This window comes from Rhineura floridana, chromosome 8 (genome assembly GCF_030035675.1).
Source record: "Rhineura floridana isolate rRhiFlo1 chromosome 8, rRhiFlo1.hap2, whole genome shotgun sequence".
Classification (NCBI taxonomy): Eukaryota; Metazoa; Chordata; class Lepidosauria; order Squamata; family Rhineuridae; genus Rhineura; species Rhineura floridana.
In genome coordinates, this window is record NC_084487.1 from 114,335,257 (window position 1) to 114,356,342 (window position 21,086).

Here is a 21,086-nt window from a genome sequence, read left to right on the forward strand (position 1 = left end):
TTACTCACATAGAGGACATGTCTGTGTTGGGGTGGTCTTTCTGTAACAATCGCATGTCACATGGTTCTCTGTAGAGAAATTCAAGCATGAAAGCACCTACACACGTATAGGGGCTGTGTAATTGAGACAGCCAGTTGTGCAGGTATCCTGATTGCACGGAGTATCTCTACACAAGTAGATGCTGTTGTGCTTGAATTTCTTTGCAGACAAATCACGCACATGCAGTTGCTTCAGAAAAGACCATGGAAACAGGACTAAAAGTGTGGCCCTGCTCCCCCGTTGTCAAAGATATGCTGTCCATGTGAGCAATGTTTGAATAGGGCTCATACCACTATATGAACTATTCCACTTGAGAAGGATAGTAGCCTTTCCAGCGGACTCTTAAGGCATCATAGTACAACAGCTGAAAATGCTTCCTGCCCCCCGCCCCAGTTTAGTTAAAAATGTATTTTCTTATAGTATATGAGTACACTGATATCAAATCATAGTATTAGTTTTGCCATAGGAACATTAAATTTGCATAATCTCCCACATCATTTGAATTGCTGAGAGACTTTGTGGCTGTTTTACTGTTAGAAGGAGGTGCTCTACTTTTGTGTCCAGAGAGTAGCTTTGAGAGACTGTGCTTCAGCTCCATGGTCCTTGCTCTATACCACAGGATACAGTAGGGCCCCGCTTTACAGCGCTTCGCTTTACAGTGATTCGCTAATGAAGCAGCTTTCAATTAGGGAAAGTCCCCGCATTAAGGCGCTTGTTCCACTTTTACGGCATTTTTTTAATGTCACGCGCCATTTTGATGTCATTTTCGCGCAACGCGCCCCATTATCATCAACGGGTTCCGCTTTATGGCGGCAGTCCGGAATGGAACCTGCTGTATAAGCGGGGCCCGCCTGTACAGTCTTGTCCCCTGTTTAACATCTAAATGAAGCCACTGGGTGTGGAGTTTTGGGGCAAAGTGTCATCAATATACTGATGACACACAGCTATATTGTCCTTAACATTTGAGTCAGGAGAGTCTGTGCATGATCTGGACCATTGTCTGGTCTCAGTGGTGGACTGGATGAGGGCCAATAAACTGAGTTTGAACCCTGGAAAAACAGAGACACTGTGGGTTGGTGGTTCCTGTATCCAAGAGATTGGTCAGTTGACTGTTCTGGACTCCCTCTCTAAGAACAGGTTTGGGGGTGCTCCTGGATCCATCTTTGTCACTGGAGGCTCAGATTAGTCCCAAAGAGTGCCTTTTACCAGCTACAGCTGGTACAGTTGTTCTTGGAAAGAGATAGTCTAGTCACTGTAATTCATGCATCGGTAATCTCAAGACTCTATTATTGCAGTGCTCTCTCTGTGGAGCTACCCTTGGGCCTGATAGAGAGGCTCCAGCTGGTGCAAAATGCTGTGGCTAGACTTTTCACGAGGACAGATTATAGCTAGGATGCAAGAAGGCCCTTAACGACTTGAGTCCAGTATACTGCAAGGACCACCTGATCTATTATATCGCTGCTCAATCGCTGAGTTCTTTGGGGAGTCATTGTTAGCGATGTTCCATGGCTCAGATGCTTGACTCGTATCCATCAGGGGCCGTATGTTCAGTATTGTGGGCCTAGTTTTATGGAAGTCCTTTCCAGGTAAGGTCAGACAGGCCCTCTGCCTATGGAACGTCCAGAGCCTACTGAAGACTTTTATTCCAGCAGGCATTCTAAATGAACTCTGATTTTATAGTTTTAATTTTTATTTTCATTGTGTTGTATTCCTTGTATACCGCTTAAAGACTATTGTTTTTCCTTGTCTTTTTATTTTTTCCTTTTTCCTTTGTTCCCTTTTCTTTTTTTATAAACTTGAATTAAAATCAATAACATAATAAAAAATAGAGAGACAATTGTAGTTAGGCAGTATATAAATTATCTGAATAAAAATATCGAGTATCCCCCAAATCACCCTTGGACTGTACTCCCTCCTCAGTTTTTAATAGGGATTGTCTTGCTGTCTTATTTCTCTGGCTTTTTTTAAGTTGTTCAAATTATTATCTTGTATGAATGTTATTTAATTCCCTTTGCAATCATCAGCCCAAAGTCTTTATCCCCGATGTAACTGCAACAATCGGCAGCAACAGCAAAAACATCAGTGACAACCTGGTATCCTCCTTGAAAAACACCTAAATGTGTACTTGCAAGTGGCAGTTAATCCAGTTGTTGTTGCTACATTTATATGCCACCCTTCCTCCCAAAGGAGCCCAGGGTGGCAAATACACAAATGATAAAACAGCGTAAATATCTAAAAGCAATTCCAATGCAGACTGGGAAAGATCTCTTAACAGAAGAACAGAAGAAAATTACCATCTGGCATTGAGAGTCTTATGTGGGCCTTACTTTGGCAAAAAACTGCCATTTGAATAATGCAATCAGTATGTTCACAGGTTCACAGCTTTGTGTTCATACTGCACAGAGGTTGTGTATCATTCTTTAATCAAGTCTACCCACTTATTCTGTACATTGCCAGTTTGCTCTTCGTTACTTCTTTATCTCCAAAAAAACCCAATGACCTCATGAATGTTTTTATTTTGTCCTTGCTACTCTACAATAAGTAGGAGGGGTGGGTTATGTTGTAGTAGTTACTTAGCAATGTAATGCAATCTTCTTCTGAAAATGTTCAGTGCATTTGTGTGTAATAAAAATTATTTCTCTTCATTTAAAGCGGGCAGATTATTGAAATATTGATTATTGAAAATTGACTACACAATCTTAACATTTAGGTCACTTCATATAATTTGTACTAAACAATGTACTAAACTCCTACTGGGAAAAAGGGCGGGATATAAATCCAGTTAATCAATCAATGACAGCAAGCCTTTCAAATAAGTTTTAAGTAGTTGGTTGCACCCTCGGTTGTATCCATTAATTCGAGTGGATGTTCTTCTTCCTCATGCTATCTTCCACCTTTCTTCAAATAGTGTAGCACAGTGCTGTGAATTCCTTATGGGGAAATGAATCTCTGTCCTGTGACAGCTGCCAGCCTTGACACATGGTTTTTCCTCTCTCTTCTGGCATTTAAAGCTGGATTGTAGAGAATGGGAGAGCATGAAGCAGCACTAAAGATCAATTGCACAACTGTCTTCCTACCCCATCTCCCAGTAGTAGTTCCCAGAGATCCTTCAATCTCTATTTCCTGATGTTGACATCAGAGGAAGAGAGGAGAGGATGCATGGGTCTGTAACTGTCAAATAAGATTAAAGAACCGAACTAGAGAAAAAAACTGCAGGCAAAGATACTATAGTGCTGCCCTGTGTTTCCCTAGTAGGTAAGTATATATAGTGTTGCTGTGGGAATCCTCCTCAACTCACATTCTTAAATGTGAATGTGTGGATAATCTCCACTAATGAGCATAGAGACCTGCAGTTTAAAATGTTACCTGGGTGAAATTTACTTTCACATAATATAGAGTGTTTGAAGGAAAATTTTAATTTGCTAGGCCTTTGATAGCCTTCATCTTCAAATAAATTTGACTGAATTGGAGGAAGCGTTCTCAAGTTTTCAGAAGAATCTTGTCTTAAAATAATCTCTTTTTTCTTTTTTCAGGATGTTTGATGTTGGGGGTCAAAGATCGGAACGGAAAAAATGGATTCACTGCTTTGAGGGAGTTACAGCCATAATTTTTTGTGTCGCACTCAGTGATTATGATTTAGTTCTTGCTGAAGATGAGGAAATGGCAAGTAAAAACCCCTTTGAAACAGGGAACATTATGTAGTTGTGGAAACTTCTTTTTAAAAAGCCAGTTCCTAATCCAGCAGTGGAGAATCTCCAGCCCCTGGATCTACATCGTAGCATGAGTCTCAAATCTGGCCTGCAAAGCTGTTTTCCTCAAATCATGTCCACCTGCCCCACCCCTGATATTATATTTGATGTCAATTAAGGGGCAGGTGGAGAGGTTGCTGCAGTACACTGTCAGAGCCTTAAAGAGTGCTCTCATTTTTGCATTGGTGGTGAGAGCAAGCCTTCTTTGCCAATCAGCTGTTTGGCCCCTTGCTTTTTCCAAAGAGCCCTGTCCAGGGCTTTGAAGTGCCAGTGAACATTGTGATGTCTGGTGATTGACAGGTGGGTGGCCTCCCCCACATGTCATATTTGGCTCACCAAGGGTAGAGAAGATACGGATCTTGTCCATTGGACAGATCCATTTTCCAACCCCTCCCTTTATCCATTGTTCTTCTAGAACATATTCTTTCAGTTCACCTGAAGGTCTTGATGCATGAAAGAGGTAATTGTACCCTTTTATTAAATGGTTAGCCTTAATCTATCCAAATGCTCTTTTAGCATATTTCATGGTCACAGTCACAGAATAAATAATAGATTGCCAATTTTCCATATGGCTTTGGATTATGACCATGACATCTTTTTTTCTTTTTTTTTACTCTTCAGAGTTTCCAAAACTCTGACAGCAGGGTAAATAAATGTTTCAAAATGTCAAATAAGGGTCTCTTGCCCTTATGTACTTACTCATGAGTTCCATTACTCTTTCTCCTCTTGTGTTATGTACTGTGTCACAAATTAGGACAAAGTCCCAAAGCTATCGTAGGTACCTTAACTGCCAAAAGTTTAATAGGCTTTGAGTAATATTGGTATAATGCTCATGATAAATGTAAGGCAAAACAAGCATTCAGGCTTCCAGCCGCTCCATTCCATCCCCTCAACCCTAATATTTATTTATGTAGAAGAATGTATAAACTGCTTATTCACAGAATCTCTAACTGATGGGCATAGAACAAGTTAATACAATTATCAATATATAAATAAGATCAACAAAACTTAAAAACAGATATGCAGAACTAGTTTATGTAACTGAATAGGCTTGTTGAAACAAAACTTTTTAACAGGCATCTAAAAACCACATGATGATGCTGTCTAATGTTAATTGGCAGCAAGTTCCAGAGCACAGATGGTGCTGCACTGAAAATGTGACTCCTCGCAGATGTGAAGCAAAGGTTGTATGGTACTTGCAAGAGCCCTAGTTCCACAAATCAAAGCAGATGAAGTATGTATGTAAGGGGCAAGGCGATGCTTCATGAAAACTGGTCCCAAGCTGCTAAGGGCTTTATATACCAATAATAAGTCCTTGAACCTGGCCTGGTAGCAAATTGCCAGCCAGTGCAGATCTTTGAGCAGAGGTGTAATATGCTGACAGGATCTCACTTCTGCCCGCAGTTGTGCTGTAGCATGCTGCAAACTGCAGCTTCCAGAACAACTACAAGAGAAGCTCCACATAGAGTGCATTGCTGTAATCCAGTCGAATTTACCAATGGCTGGACTACTGTGGTAAGGCTATCCTGAGCCAAAAATGGCCCCAGCTGTTATGCCGGTCGAAGCAGATGGAAGGTGTTCCTAGGCACCAAGGTCACCTAAGGCCTCTAGTGAAAAAGCTGGATCCAGGATCATTCCCAAACTGTGTACCTGCTCCTTCAGAGGGAATGCAGCCCTGTCTAGGACAGGCATCTGGCCTATTTCTCAATCATGGGAACCACGCGTCCACAGAGTGTACATCTTGCAGGTATTTGCCCTTGTTCAACCCACCCCTATATCGAGGCAGTGGACCAAGACCTGACCAGCCTCTCCTGATTCATTTGTGACAGCGAAATATAACTCCCTACTCAGTATCTCCAGTCTCTCTATGACCCTCTAAGTCTGCTCCATGATCAAGAGGCTTTCTGGTAAAGGTTATGGAACTCCTACAGATAATGGTGATGCCCCTCCCCAGTCCTCTGAACTTACCAGGAGTTACACTGAGTATCCATGTAAGCACAGTCAAGTTAAGTCAGGCTCACGCAGTTCTCCCCACTTCGCACAAGAGTTAGTCATCATTTTGTGCCAACTGAGCATGTCCCAGCTACATTATAATTTGGATTTCTTCATTGATGTCTATGGGCAACTTTTCCCCCCCATCCCTGTGGACATTGAAAAATAGCTTCTCAGTATTAAACAGGAATAGGCATGTCTGCATAGTATCTCTAGTCATGCATATAATCATATATAGGGCACTCATATATAGCAGTAGGAACAGGTCAGGCCTGAACTTCTGGCCACACCAATGTTGTGTGTCCCTCTCACCAGGCTTCCCCCTTCTCCCCCCCCCCCAAAGCTTTGTATGTTGAATGCAGATGTCTGGAACGAGAACCCTTCACATGAGCAGTTGCTTGCATATAGTTGCTGTGTGCAAGTGTAGTACTTACAAGATCAACTCCCACTCATTGGAGCTCCTGTTCCCTAAGCTTAATAGCACTGTGGAGATGATAGGACAAACGTCACCAGGATCACGGTGGGGAGTGAAGGTTTTAACCACTGCTTCTGCACAATCCTCCCTGTGCTGATCAGTCGGGGACGTCTGAGCAGCTCTGCCTTGGTTCCCTGCTGCTCAGCTGTTCCCTGCTAATCAGTTGACCAGCAGAACGTTGCAGTGTGGACCAACAAGGGGGCAGGCCCTTTGAGAAAAGTCTGGTGGACCAGATGGGAAGGCTGCAAAAATTTTTATTATTATTTGCTTCCAGCTAGCTTGTCTCGTGGGCAAAATAAGGTCCCTTTTAAAATTTACTATGGGGGAAAATACCTTATTTATTTGTTTAACACATTTATAAGCAGTTCTCAAGAAAAAAATCTTCCCAAAGAAGCGTACAAAATACACACCAAAACATACTTAATAAAATATAACTCTAAAACCATTAAAAACATCCACAAAAATGTATAATGTTAGAGGAAACTATCTAGTTGAGAAGTCCCAGTCAAACCATATTCGACGGTTAAAAGTGGCCTGTGGTCTTTGGCCTTCCATGTTCTTGCTTTGCCCTTTTCCCCTTGTTTTCTCATTTCCTGGATTGCAGCAACTGTAGTTTGCAATGGCATCCGATTCTGGCAAGCTCAAGTTACTGCAAACCACAAGCGGTACCCAACAGTTTAAGAAGGTTTCCATTTTTGTTGTGAAGGTAGTCAGTGGCCTAGTTTAGATGGTTTGTTGAGCAAGTGAACTAACATTGCACTTCGTGAGAAAAGCAAGCTGTTTGGTATGGTTGATCTTTACACACACACACAAATGCTTTTAGAAACTGTGCCACTTCACCATCCTCCCTGGGGGGGCAGTACCCCCTTGATATTTTTTAATACTGAAAACTCAGACATTCAGGTTTTCCCCTGTAACTTTGCTCCTATTTGAGATAACAAGAATGATTCTGGCCTCAAAATTTAACGCTCCTTTTCTTACTACCCATGTCCTGGCTTGAGAGCAGACTTCCTGGCTTTATTAAATCACAATCTCCTGTGATATTCAAAGTGGGATACTTGTGGTTTAAGCATCCTACAAACTGGGATTGTAAATTATGGTTTGATCCTGGTCTGCAAACATAGGCAGTGCTTAAAATCAGTTTCCTAGTTCAGACAGCGGAAAACTGATTTAATAGATAAGGAAATCTCTCAGTCTGAGCATGGGGAAGGGGAGAGGGATGCTGCTCATTCATCAGTATTGCATCAGAACTGGGGCAGTGGCTTGCAATAGCCAAATGACAGCACTTCTCTTCTGTAATGTGCTGTTTATTATTACTGTTGTAGTGTGGAGTGTTGAATTTTGCAACATTGTGCTGTTTTGTTTTAATAATCTTCTGTGTGTGTGTGTTGAACAGTTGATGGCTATTGGCTAAATTAAGATTTGGTTTGGTTTGCAGTAACTGTAGTAAGCCTGAAGTGTATGTTACTACAAACTAGGGAGTAAGTGGGGAAAGGACCATGACACTCAATTCTCATTCATAAGAGACGAAGTTTGGTTTAGGTGTGTTGTCTTAACCAGGCCATTATGTTACTATTAGTGTTTGAGGGTTTAACAGTGGACAGTTGACATTCCTTGTGTTTTATGTCTTAGGTACATATCATGCTATTTTTTTATTTGTACAATCTCTCACTTGTACACATTTTTAATTTGAGGGCTTATGCTTTTGTGTCCTGGAGGGGTATACAAATAATATTTATCCATCCTGTACTCTTCTGTCTTTCTGTCCCTCTTGCCTTTTTGGTTGTGGTTCAAACATAGCAGGGTCAAAGCAAAGTAAAAGAGACAGAGTATGGGGAAAAGATCTGTTGCAAACGTTTCTGCTATTCCTTCCCCATTTGGTTTGCTTTTAAAGCCGAAAAGTAAATAGTGAGTAACAAAAGAGTATCCTAGGAAGAAATCTCCAATATCTCTCTGCAACCCACTTCTCCTTTTGCTTTTCCTAAGTGTGTGTATGTGGGAGAAGAGGGGCACATAATGAATGAGCTTGGCTTCCTTCATCTTCTCTCCACTCAGCTTTGGCCCACTGACAAGAAAAGATGGCTACCCTAAATAGCTCGTTATTACTTATTTCCCCATCAAACTCCTGAAGTTCTATTTTTATTATCCTTTTCATTTTCAGGATAATGGGTGTAGCAGAAACTTGCCTGGCCTGGCTTATTTACTGTTCTATGCGACACTTGGATCCATCCTTGTATGATCTCTACACACACATGCCAACAGATACAAGCTAGTACAACTCTTCATGCAGCAAAATAATCATCAGCCCCCTACTGACATTGTCAGCAGAGTGGGATCTGTTACAGCATATGACCTTCCCATGCTACACTGTAACACTGGACAATATAGGTCATATAGACTAGCTCTACATGCCAACATTGCTCAATTTCCTCTGTGTGTGTGAGTGAGATGCTAGCATGGAAAAGAGGCATGTCATGGGCTCTTCCTATGTTATCTAGATCTTCCAAAACCATTTAAGGGGCAGGAGGGGCACACATGGCATCAGCTCCCATCCCACCAAAGCTAACAGCAGAAGGAGCGCCTGCATTTCTGTGAATCAACTAAATTAAATAATGTCCTGTTGCTTATCATCTGTGGATAAGGAGTATCAGTGGGGTGATCTTTGTACCTAGTCAGATTATAGTTTACTGATTGTAATTGGTAATACAATATTTTCCATTGTCAGATTCCACTGAAAGCTAAGCAGTGGCAAAATATGAACTCTCCAGAGATATAGTAAAAAGGGTACTGTGAGCACGGTAGATTAAATTTTATGGGGCTCAATTAATTCAGAGTTAGGCAATTTGAAAGCCCATTGATTCCAATGGGAGAGTTAAACATATAAATGGGATTTCTAAGTATACAATTTGGGATTAATTGAACCTATTGCCTGAAATACATAATCATCCACTAGAAATGTTTTTTTGCCCTACTTCGCCTGACCTGTTGTCCTCCTGGAGAGTTAACTTGGGAGAATGCATGTAGGTATTTTGGTTTTTTTGGGAAAGAGAGAGGGGGCTAAACTGACATATCATATCTTTTCATTGCAGAATAGGATGCACGAAAGCATGAAATTATTTGACAGCATCTGCAACAATAAATGGTTTACAGACACCTCTATTATCCTCTTTTTAAATAAGAAGGATCTCTTTGAAGAAAAAATCAAAAGGAGCCCCCTCACTATTTGCTACCCAGAATATCCAGGTATTTACCATTTTAATGCAAAAAGAAAAAAAGATGAGATAGGGAATGTCTTGATCTGATACCTCAGGGTATGATAGTTTAGAAAACAGTTCTTGTAAAAAATAATTGTATTCTGTTTCCTAGCAATTTAACCATAGCTCAGAGACTTTCACTGTGCAGCTCATTTAGTCCACTGTAACCTTTCTTTCATAAAGTAGTAAAAATTGGTATGGTTTTGCTATCTGATTAAATGAGGATATTATCTGCAGTCTGTATAATCTATATATGAATGTTTGGTTTGTGTGTAAACCTGAGGACAGGAACTGCTTTGTGTTATATTCTTTGTTTAGTGGCTAGAAATCTTTAGGCGCTTCAAATTACTACTACTACTAATAATAAATATGTATTTATTTATTTATTTATTGCATTTGTATACTGCCCCATAGCCAAAGCTCTCTGGGCGGTTTACAACAATTAAAAACATTAAAAACAAATATACAAATTTAAAAACACAATTTTAAAAACAATTTAAAAACACAGGCTAAAACGCCGGGAAGAAGAGGAAAGTCTTGACCTGGCTCCGAAAAGATAACAGTGTTGGCACCAGGCACACCTCATCAGGGAGATCATTCCATAATTTGGAGGCCACCACTAAGAAGGCCCTCTCGTTGCCAGCCTCCCAGCTTCCCTCGGAGTAGGCACCCAGACGAGGGTCTTGGATGTTGAGCATAGTGTACGGGTGGATTTGTGTCGGGAGAGGCGTTCCATCAGATATTGTGGTCCTAAGCCGTGTAAGGCTTTATAGCAGCCTTTCCCAACCTTTAGGTCCCCAGATGTTGCCGGACCACAACTCCTGTCAGCCCCAGCCAGCATGGTCAGTGTTCAGGAATTAAGGGAATTGTAGTCTAGCAACATCTGGGGACCCAAAAGTTGGGAAGAGCTGCTTTATAGGTTAAAACCAGCACTTTGAATCGAGCTCGGAAACATACAAGCAGCCAATGCAAGTGGGCCAGAATCGGTTTTACATGTTCGAACCGTCTGGTCCCTGTTACCAATCTGACCGCTGCATTTTGCACAAGCTGCAGTTTCCGAACAATCTTCAAAGGTAGCCCCACGTAGAGTGCATTGTGGTAATCTAACTTGGAGGTTACCAGAGCATGGAAGACTGAAGCCAGGTTATCCAAATAGGGGCGTAGCTGGGCCACCAACTAAAATTGGTAGAAGGCACTCAGTGCCACTGAGGCTACCTGAGCCTCAAGTGACAGAGATGGTTCTAGGAGAACCCCTAAACTACGAACCTGCTCCTTCAGGGGGAGTGCAACCTCATCCTGTCGTGCTGTGCGGAATGTTGCGTAGCCCCGTGCCCAGAGTAAGTAACCAGAATTGGTCTAGGTAGCCAGATGCAAGACAAGCTCAGACCAAATAAAGCTTTAAGAGTCTTTATTATCACTACACATATTTCCAGCTCCTTCAAACCTCTTTCACAACCCCCACACTTTCTTTCGGTTTCCCAAGCGATATATACAGTAACAGTGCCCTTCACCAGCAACATCTGCTCCTTTGGCCTTGGCACTTCTCTTTCGCTGGATTAACCCCATAGTAGCTGGTTCTCCAACTGTCTTTGTGGAAACTTACAGAACATGATTCTCCTGAGTGGTCAACAGTCCCCACCTCCATAAAGACAGTTACATTGCATTTACAGTTTCCATATCTTTAAACCTTATTACAATTCCATTACAGAGCATTTTTCCATTTTCACTTACAGCATTTACATTTCCCAGGTTTCCTTTATTTATACACAAGTGGTTTCATACATGTCATGTACAGAGTATCACCATCTGTTTCTTTGTCTGTGTATGCGTCTTGGCCTTTGACATTGCTCACTCTAAAACAATCTGGAGGCTTCCCTAAATGAGCCCTTTCAGAGCGTCTTAATTGTATATTAGGCACAGCTTCCCCTGTGCCACTACTAGTACCAGGCATTTCTTCTTCTGTTTTCATCTCCTGTGTTGTGTGTGCGTTTTGTGTACCATTCAACTCCACACTTTTGTTTTGTTCCCATTCCTGACCTGAAACCTTTATGCTTCTGCTGAGCACTACTTGCCTTTGCTCAGGCATCCACACTCTGTAATACGCGTTGTGAAATCCAAGCACATTTCCCCTTTGTGCCCTTGGGGCCAGTTTCCCTTGCCTTTTTCCTTTAGGAACGTGCACCCAGCACCTTGTCCCAAACTGTACAATGTGATTCAACCTTGGCTTCTTTCCTGTCAGCTTCTCGTAAGGTGACATACCGAGGGCTCTATGCAACAACCTGTTTTGTATATATGCTGCGTACAGGATGCATTTCCTCCAAAAAACATTTGTCAACTCCGAATCATTAAGCATGGCTCTCGTAGCCTCTTGCAATGACCTATTTCTCATCTCTGAGGTCCCATTCTGAACCGGTGAACCTGGGGCAGTAAAGTTTTGCTCAATGCCTTTACTCTCCAGGTAATCTTGCAAAGCTTTGCCTGTGAATTCACCCCCCTGATCAGGACAGGTTGAACATCCACCATTATAAACAATCAGCCAAATTCCTATCTTTATGGTAGAAAAAGCAATGCTTATCAAACTGTCTTCCATGAAACCATTTTTAGCAGCTTATCAGGGATTCCTTAATGAGAAGATCAGTAAAAAAAAGACAAGCTTATATTTTAGTGCATAGCTGCAAGGAAGTGTAGGCTGTGTTCTAGTTCACAATTTCAATTCAGGCAGAGCAGTGGTGAGCCCAAGAAGAACTATGTAAACTCTAGAGCATGTTTCAGAATTCTTTGCATCATGCAGGAGTTGCATGGCAGAGGCTTGGGGGTTTGATGAGTCAAAATGGGAAGTTTCTCCTGACACTAGAATGTTTGAAAAACAATGTTAGATGAACTAGAGTGGCCAGGAAGATAATTTGTACATTACCCTGAAGAAAGGCAATACACATCTTTTTAACTAAATGTAAGTCTATAATTACTACTTGTAGATCTGGAAATTTTGTTTTCAACGTTGCATGTGATTTGTAAATCTGACTGCCACTGCAACATCTCAAATAAGCCAAACTGTGATTTAGGGTAAATAAAATCTTGTAAAATGTTCAATGCTGAATTCTTATTTCACAGTTCTGATCTACCTATGACAAAAAACTGATATTCACTTAGATCTATTCAAGTACTCTTCATGCTCTTACTTTTTTTTCCTCCTTATTTGGGCAGATGTTTGGCCCATCTTGCTTTAGGGGTTTTAAGGCAAGCTCTGTGATTCAGGGAGAAATGTATATTCTGAAAAATGCTATGTTGGATAAGGATGAGTGAAAAGACTGTTAGTGACTTAGGCTGCAGTCTTATACATACTTGGACATATGTCCCATTGAACTCAGAGAGGCTTATGTCTGAGTAAACATGTATAGGATTGCACTGTTGATCAGGTGGACAAGAGTTTACTTGTTTTACAAGGTAGTCACATTGAATGATTTTAGGGATGGCTAACCTTTTTTTGGTCCAACCCTCCAGGGGCCACATGCCTCCAGTGGATGTGGCCACCACATGATTGTCTACACATGCACACTTTTATGCACATTCATGCACATAGCCCACCCTTCTGCTGACCCATGTGGATTAGCCCTGGCAGGAGGTGTTCTCTCTTTTCTCATCAAATGACTGATAATGATGACCAAGGAAGGGCCGATTTGCATCACTGTTAGGCTGCTGGACTAGACTGAGAGGTGTAAACTTCTCCATCTACCCCACCACCATGCCTTTGTTTTTTTCCTTTTTATTGCTACCATCAAAAAGAGTAGGGTGTTAGGGGGCCTCCAATCCATGGATTAGCCTCCCCAATATATATTAAGTACAGTAGGGCCCCGCTTATACGGCGGGTTCCCTTAAAGCGGAAAATGCCGTAAAGCGGAACCCCATTGACTTTAATGGGCTGCGTCGTGTGAAAACAGCGCAAAACGTCGCAAAAGAAAAAAAATAGCTTTAAAATTAAAAACGAAAGCTGCCGCATCAGCGGAACGCCATAAAGCGGGGCCCTACTGTATCCTAGAAATATTTGGATTATAATTATTCTGCTATTTAGTGTGATATCTTGGGTGGCCATGGAATGGACTTTTGCTGGCACAACCAGGATTTTCTTTCCCCTCCTCTCTGCATCTCCTGTACCCTCCCAAATCTGCACTGAAGTATTGAGAGATCCTTCGGCTCACATTTGGGGAGAAGGAGGAGAAAAGTGGGGAGTTGTGTTGCACAAGTGGAAGTCTGCTTGTGCAGTGTTGGTTGTCGCCCAGAGTTCTATAGCTCCTTAAAGACTAACACGTTTATTATAACATAAGCTTTTGTGGGACTAGAATCTATTTTATCAGATGCAGGAAGTGTTGGCCACAGAGGGCAAATTTATCTATTTATATCTGAACACAAATTTTGAGAGGTTGTTGGACAATTGGTTAACTACGTTTCAGTTATTGTCAATTTTCTTATAAAGTATGTGCTACCATATTCTGTTCTTAGAATTTTGTTTGTGCATATTATCCTTTTTTAGGGTCAAATACTTATGAAGAGGCAGCTGCATATATCCAGTGTCAATTTGAGGACCTGAACAAGAGAAAAGACACAAAGGAAATTTATACTCACTTCACATGTGCCACAGATACTAAGAATGTGCAGTTTGTCTTTGATGCTGTGACTGATGTTATCATAAAGAATAACCTGAAAGACTGTGGCTTGTTCTAAACAGTTACATCAGATTGTACTTTTTTTTTACATTAACCAAATAAATTGCAACCTTTTTAAAGAGCATCAGTATGTTTATGAATTATGTCAGACTAGGTCATATTCAGACTAGACACATGGAAATCAATGGACTTAAATTCATTGGTTTCAGTGGGCCTTCTCTGAGTAGAACTAACATTCGCTATCACTCTGTGTTTTTTTTTAATGTAATCTGACTTCTGGTCTTGGTTAGGTTGCATCATAAAATTCAAATTTACTGGTTTATGTGGTAATAGATGAAAAAGCAATGACCAGACCAATATAGTACTTGCTTCTTTAAACAGTTTTATTTATGTTTGTTGTATAGATTTAAATAATGTTGGGCAATGGTCAACATAATGATTGTCTGTTTACTTGTCACTATATGTTGTTTATATGAACATTGAACAAATATTTTAATAACTTGATGCATCCTGTAGCATTTTCATGTTTTAAGAGCTGCTTTTTCTGTAGGACAAAAATATTTTGTCTTTTAGTTTTTACCTTTTACGTTTAGATCCTTTTATTTAAACAGATCCTTTTTTAAAAAAAATCTTAATTTTCCATATAATGCATGTGGCATAGTTTTTCTTAGATTTTATTTATAGATCTGTAATTAGTATAGCAGGCTTTTTATTGGATAGAGGATCCTTTACATATACTCAGGATTAAATGGGAAATGCCCCAATAATTTTCCCTGAGCTCATTTCTCCCAAACTTTAAGAGAACCTTTTTTGAACATTCCAAATTTACAGCAAACAAACCATTCTCCAATATTGTATTCATCTTATGTTAGATATTTGAACAGGAGCTGGAGAACTCTTGCTGTGATTCAGCATGCAGAACCAAGATCCTCAGAAAGTGCATGCCCTATACATTCTAGATTTCCATTTGTCAAAGCTAATGGCATAACACTGAGAGTCTCTCCCTTGATACTAGGCTATTTTGTAGCTATTGGGTATTTGTTTTGTTCTTTTTAGCTTGTGAGCATCTATGATGAGACATGCTAAAAGAAAAGGTCTTTGAATTAAAGTCAAGGGATAGAAATGGACAGAACAAATTCTTGCAGTCTTACCTCTGTAGATTTTCGTTGCCTTTTCTCAGGGGAATGACCTTCTGCTTTTAACTTGTGTTCCATTCAAGTTTAATGCTAACATTTTAAACATGAAGAATTGTTCACTCAGAGCAGTGGGCACACTATCCATTGTTATTTAAATACATATGCAAATAGGTTTTATGGCACCCTTTCAGAACAAATATTGTCCAAGGAGTATCAACTGTCAGAGTAACTTAAATGTTATTAGTAACACAGTTACTAGGATCCAAAGAGGCCCATACATGGGTGCAAAGCACATCCATCCACACATGCGGACAAGATATGGCAGATATTTTTCCCCAATTTTGGCAACAGGTTCCTTATTTGCAGGTGCTGTTTTGGAGAGCCTCTGATCTTCAGAGTTACTTTTGTGGGGCACAGAGTGCTGCTGCTAGAAGGGAGAAGCTGAAAAGTCCCCATATACATGTGGGTCACTGCACATGGAGCTTTGGATTCTGGCTGTGTAGATTCCATTGACGTTTTCTCATCACTTAGCTTACCATTCCCAATCTTGAAGAGACAAACCACTTACTAAACAGTGGGTTGCCTCTTCAACAATGGGAGCTGCTGCAGGCAAAATGCCTCAAAAAGAGTTTCAACTTATGCCCTATTGATACGTAAAAAGTTACTTTCAATTGCAGCTGTGTTTTGCATTGCCTTATGCCATAAGGCTTGTGGTAATGCCAATAAAGATTTTTAAATACATATGAACATGAAATAAGGGACTTTGTAAATACATTTTCACTTGGCTTTCTTTATCATTCTCTCACCTAAAATATTAATGTAACCAAGTTCCAAATACTGCTTTCTTTTGGTATGTTGGTGAACTTCCTACAGAAAATGTTTTATTTTCTCTCTACTCCCCTTCCCTTTTCTAAAGCAAACTTAACTCCTCTGAACCTGTTTGGTATTATATTTGGAAGTGTCAGGTCCAAGCATAACAACATCTCTACTGTTTTTCAATCTCTGTCTAAATTGTCACAGTGCTATTGCCATCCATATCCTATGAATCTGGGAAATATTTAAATTATCAGTATTAATCCTATTTGCATCCTGCCCTTCCTCTAAGAAACTCAGAGCAGTGTGCATGTGCTTGAAAGCACAAGTTTACTAAAGTTAAAAATGCCAGTTATCATTATTACTGGAAATTGGTGGAACAAGTCTAAATAGACTTAAAGTATTAGCACCAAAACATGGTTTATGACTCTGACAGTTGTGTATTATAGTGCTTTTCATTTAATTCTGTCACTGAAGTATTTGGTAGTAAATGTATCTATATCCTTAAGATTAGATTTTGTATATTACTGCAGTTTTTTTAAAGCAAGAAAATTAAACTACAAGAATATTTCAATCTAAGTTATTTGTGCCTTGTCTGAAAGAAATATTTTTTCATTGAACACAACTGGTGAAAAGCCTTCTGTAAGCATAAGTGAAGTGCAAACAAAATAAAAGTTTGAGTAAAATCAAATGCTGCTTTGGAAATGTAAGCATATCTTCATGGCAATTCTTTTGATGAGTTCCAAAACTACTGTTTGCAGTTGTTACTATTCTCTCCCCACCACCACCACTTCCCTCAGTATAAAACCTAGGATTTAAAAAAGATACTTCCCATATATTCATATTGTAATAAAGTTTTTAAATGCTATGTCATTTCAATATAAAAACATAATTGAAAATATGTACGTAAGGGTGATAATCCACCACTTTGATGTCACAACGTGCACCATCATTTTAAATGTCATCAACCCCTTACCAGGCTTGCAAGACCTTTTTGTAGTGATACGGTTTTCGTACACTGTGCAATGTTCCTCTTTCTGGGAGATGGCTACTCGTTTGCTAATCAAAGTAAGGACTAAAGCTCAAGGGCTACGTATTAATTTCTCCTTCAAACAATCTTAGATAAAGAGATGCCCAGTCTCTGCTTGGGAACCTTGTTTACTACCAAACTTGAAACTATTGGTCACGCATGGTCATTGATAGTTCTTTATATAAGGCATCTTATATTTGGGCATTACTGCCACTGCGCCTGAATAATTTGCAGCCATTTTCGAAATACGGTAATGTCTGTTAACGCTGAGGTTTTTTAAGGTTCGTTTTGATGAAAATAGGACAGCTTAAATGGGCATAAATGATAATTAAAAGGATATTGTACAGACAAAAAACAGAATAGGATAAATTCTGGGAGGAAATGCCCAATCAGTCCCTATGAGAGTAAGAAGGGAATTCCAGACCCCCTCCAGTGAAAGAAAAAATTTCCCAAACCATGTAGGGATGTGATGCATCTTTTGGGGGCAGTGCTTAGCCAGTTAGGAAGCTCAGGCAAACTTTTGATACACAAGCCGTGGGGACTCCAACACCAAAATGTCTTGGACTGCCCCTGGATTTTCCCACTTGCCCTTTCAGTGCATGTTCACTGGCAATCCATGGTAGTGAAAAAGCAAGGAATTGGAAACCAAAAAAATCTGACTCAAAACTGCCTATGATATGGATGTGGATGCTTTATAGAAAATAAAAAACGTGGATAACGTACACATCTGTACACATAGCTGAATGAGCAAAAGTAAATATAGCTAGTATATACAAAAACAACTCCTGAAATACAATATCAAAACATATTACCAAATGTGTTTTGACAAAATCTTCAATGGCCAATCAATGTACAAACAAAAATACAATTCAGCATAAAATCTATGTCACAATACAATTCATAGCACAACTCCATTTAAAACTGCAGAAATAAGAGCTGTAGTTTTCTTGAATACCACACCAATATATATATGGAAGATACTATCCAACTGAGTGAGCATTGCAAGATTGTCTCTCCAATTTAAATAAATTTAATAAAATTATTTAGTTCTTAAATCTACACAAGTATTTAAGTATGCTGTAACTCTGCTTTATCCCAGAAGACTGAGGGACAGTCTTGCAATGCTCACATACTTTTTGGTTTGTTTTGGTTTGTTAATCCATGGTAGTGACCAACAGCATGGACCTGAGAAAGTAGGGTTTTTTTTCTGGATTTGGTAAAAAAGTGCAGAAATACACTTTTATGTAAACACCTCAATTTCACATGTAAATAAGCACTCGATCGTATTGGGAGACCATACTTTCTTTACATCGCATTTTTGATAAATCAGCAGGGCTTTAAATTGTTGACCTACCAGTCTGAACTATGGTTGTTCTCTGGATGGTTTCTTTCATTTTAATTTCTTTCTAGCCTATCCACCCAGTTTTGCCCATTGGAATACACTCTGTCAGCTTTCCTGAATTCTCTTTCACACACCCCAGTCTACTATGCCAGTGCAGTAATTCTTCAAAGGTCAAGCTGGAAATAGTCCTAATCAAAGTAGCTTATGTGATGTATATGCTGATGCTCATCAGGTCCTTCCCCATGGCACCATGATGATTATATGAGACATGAAATGTGCTGCAGGCCACAGTTATGGCAGAAGGTTCCCCACACCGCCAAGCCAGGAAAACGCTACAATATAGTGACTGCTGTTGAATGTCCTGTCACATAGAACATAGGAGGATCAGAACATTGGACCATCTAGCCTGCACAGTTTACCCTGACTGGTAGCAGCTCTCCAAAATCTAAGCAGAGGCAGAGATCTTTACTATTGTCTGCTACCTTGTCCTTTCACTGGAAAGTCCAGGGATTGAACTTTAGACCTTCTGCATGGAAAAGATGTGCTCTACCACTGAGCTGTGGACACTTCCATTTCAACAAAGGCTATTGTTTGAGTTGAGATGGCTCCTCTTTGCTATTGTCAGGAATCTACTCTGAATCCTGGGTTGCAAAACCTCTTCACAACCAGGCTCTGGCAAGAATTGCACAGTTCCAGCTGTTCATTGGTGTTGATAGAAATGTTAAGCCTTGACCTCAATTTCTTCTTATCTCTATCCTGTTTAAAAACATTAGCTTGATTAGACTGGGTTTTATTCAGGTGTGTTTGGCTGGAGAGTTGCATAAGCCTGTTTAGAAGTGCTCTTTGATAATGAAAAACAGATCAATCAGAGAGAGAGCGGGAGTAAGCATTGTTTGCCTATAGAGATGCCTGCCAGTAAAGACGCTCAAGGTTGTTTCTATAAATAGGACATATTTTTCCTGTGCGCGTCTGTGCACACGGTCTGAAAAATGGATTATTATGGCACGCAACAGGAAGCTTTCTCTTTCTTTGGTCAACTCTCAGGGAATTTGCAGTGATGTCAGATCCATAAAATTTGTGGGTGAGGGCATAAGAACATGACAGCTTGTTTTCTTTGTTACAATCGTGCACAGGAATAGAACCAGTTACGCTATTGGACAGTTCTTTGTTTTGATGCATTTAGCAGAATGAGTAGATGTTAGCATGAAAGCAAACTAAAGAAGGGCTAGTTTAGGCATTTCACAAGAAAACTTCTCTCTGTCTGAAAAGACACTCATCCTGACCCAGCTATCGATGCATGCAGAAAGGCTTCCGTATGTGCATTGCTTGGTTAATTGGACAGTGTGACCATAAATTTTTCTGTGTATGTGTATGTATGAAGATGTAGCCTATCTGCTCTGTATTTCCTCTGAATGTGATTCAAGATACAGTGTGCATCGCTGTAGTTTGACCTGGCACTAGAGCTCAATTCAGGTGAGTGGTCCATATCCACAGAATTACATAGCCCTCTCTAGGCATTACAATTTTAAACCAGTGGAGGTAGAGTAGGGCTGCATGCACCAGCACTGTCAATGTCCCCCCGTGCCATGACTCCACCCCTGACCTTCCCATGTTGAATGGAAAGGCTTGAAGGGAGTTTCAAAGCATCTTCAGTGGCATGTGCTTAGAAGCGTCTCAGCCTTATCAGGGTTCCTGATCATGAGGAGGGTTTCTAATTGTGTTCAACTCAATACCCGTAGAAACGCCCTTCCAGGGGACCTTCCAGCTTAACACAGGAAAGTTGTGAGTGGGGCTGGCCTGCACATAGATATTGGGGGCAGGGCTGGTGTACACAGTCCCTTGCCCCCCAGTCATGTTCTAATTGTTTGGGAATCAGGATTAAATTTGTATCCATACCTTCCTCGAAAGAGCTCAGGGTAGCAGGGATGGAGATTATCCCATTTTCTCCTCACCTGTGAATTGGATGAGGTTAAGAGATACTGGCCCAAGATTGCCGAAGGGCAAATGCAGCAGTGTCTCTGTGTGTAATTCTGACCTTTTGTATAGATCTATAACATGATCAGTAACAGAGCCACAAACCCTCAGGGAACAGGTGGAATGTGATTCCAGTCAGACCAAGTGCACCACAAAGGTCCCTGTCATTTCCACAGCCTTTTGCAAAATGTGTTAGGATTAAACTTTTGCATCTCAGTACCGTTCTTCTGCTTAGACACCAGTGTAAAACAATTAATTACACTTGAGAAATCTGCCAGGTGAGCTAACGCCATTGAAAAGTGTTGTGTTTGAGAAGATGTGAGATGTACTAGCTGTGATGTTACATCTGTGAGGCCTATGCACCCATGCAAGGCATCACTTGCAGTCCTCATGTGTTGAGTATGCAGCTATGGAAGGAGCTAGTCTGATATCTTCCCTTGATGATGTGGAAGTATCACTTTGGGGAGCAAATTCCATGTCCTTTTGTGGCGATATATAACTTTGTGGCATGTTCTAGTATATTGGCCAGATACAGTTAGAACAGTGTGCATAGCTTATCCTTTTTTGATTAAAAAGGGGCAAGAAACATATTTTGAGTCATATTCCAAAGATTAACCTAAT

The 21,086-nt window shown here is 40.4% G+C and overlaps 1 protein-coding gene across 1 annotated transcript in view; it reads left to right on the forward strand.

The window, feature by feature from the left end:
* Nucleotides 1-16,798, forward strand: part of GNAI1 (G protein subunit alpha i1) — a 50,055-nt gene extending 33,257 nt beyond the window's left edge. The window contains exons 6-8 of the mRNA XM_061582151.1: nt 3,573-3,702; nt 9,345-9,498; nt 14,038-16,798. Coding sequence (XP_061438135.1) covers nt 3,573-3,702; nt 9,345-9,498; nt 14,038-14,228 — 475 coding nt within the window. The 3' untranslated portion in view covers nt 14,229-16,798. The remainder of the gene's footprint in view (nt 1-3,572; nt 3,703-9,344; nt 9,499-14,037) is intronic.
* Nucleotides 16,799-21,086: the final 4,288 nt, after the last annotated feature.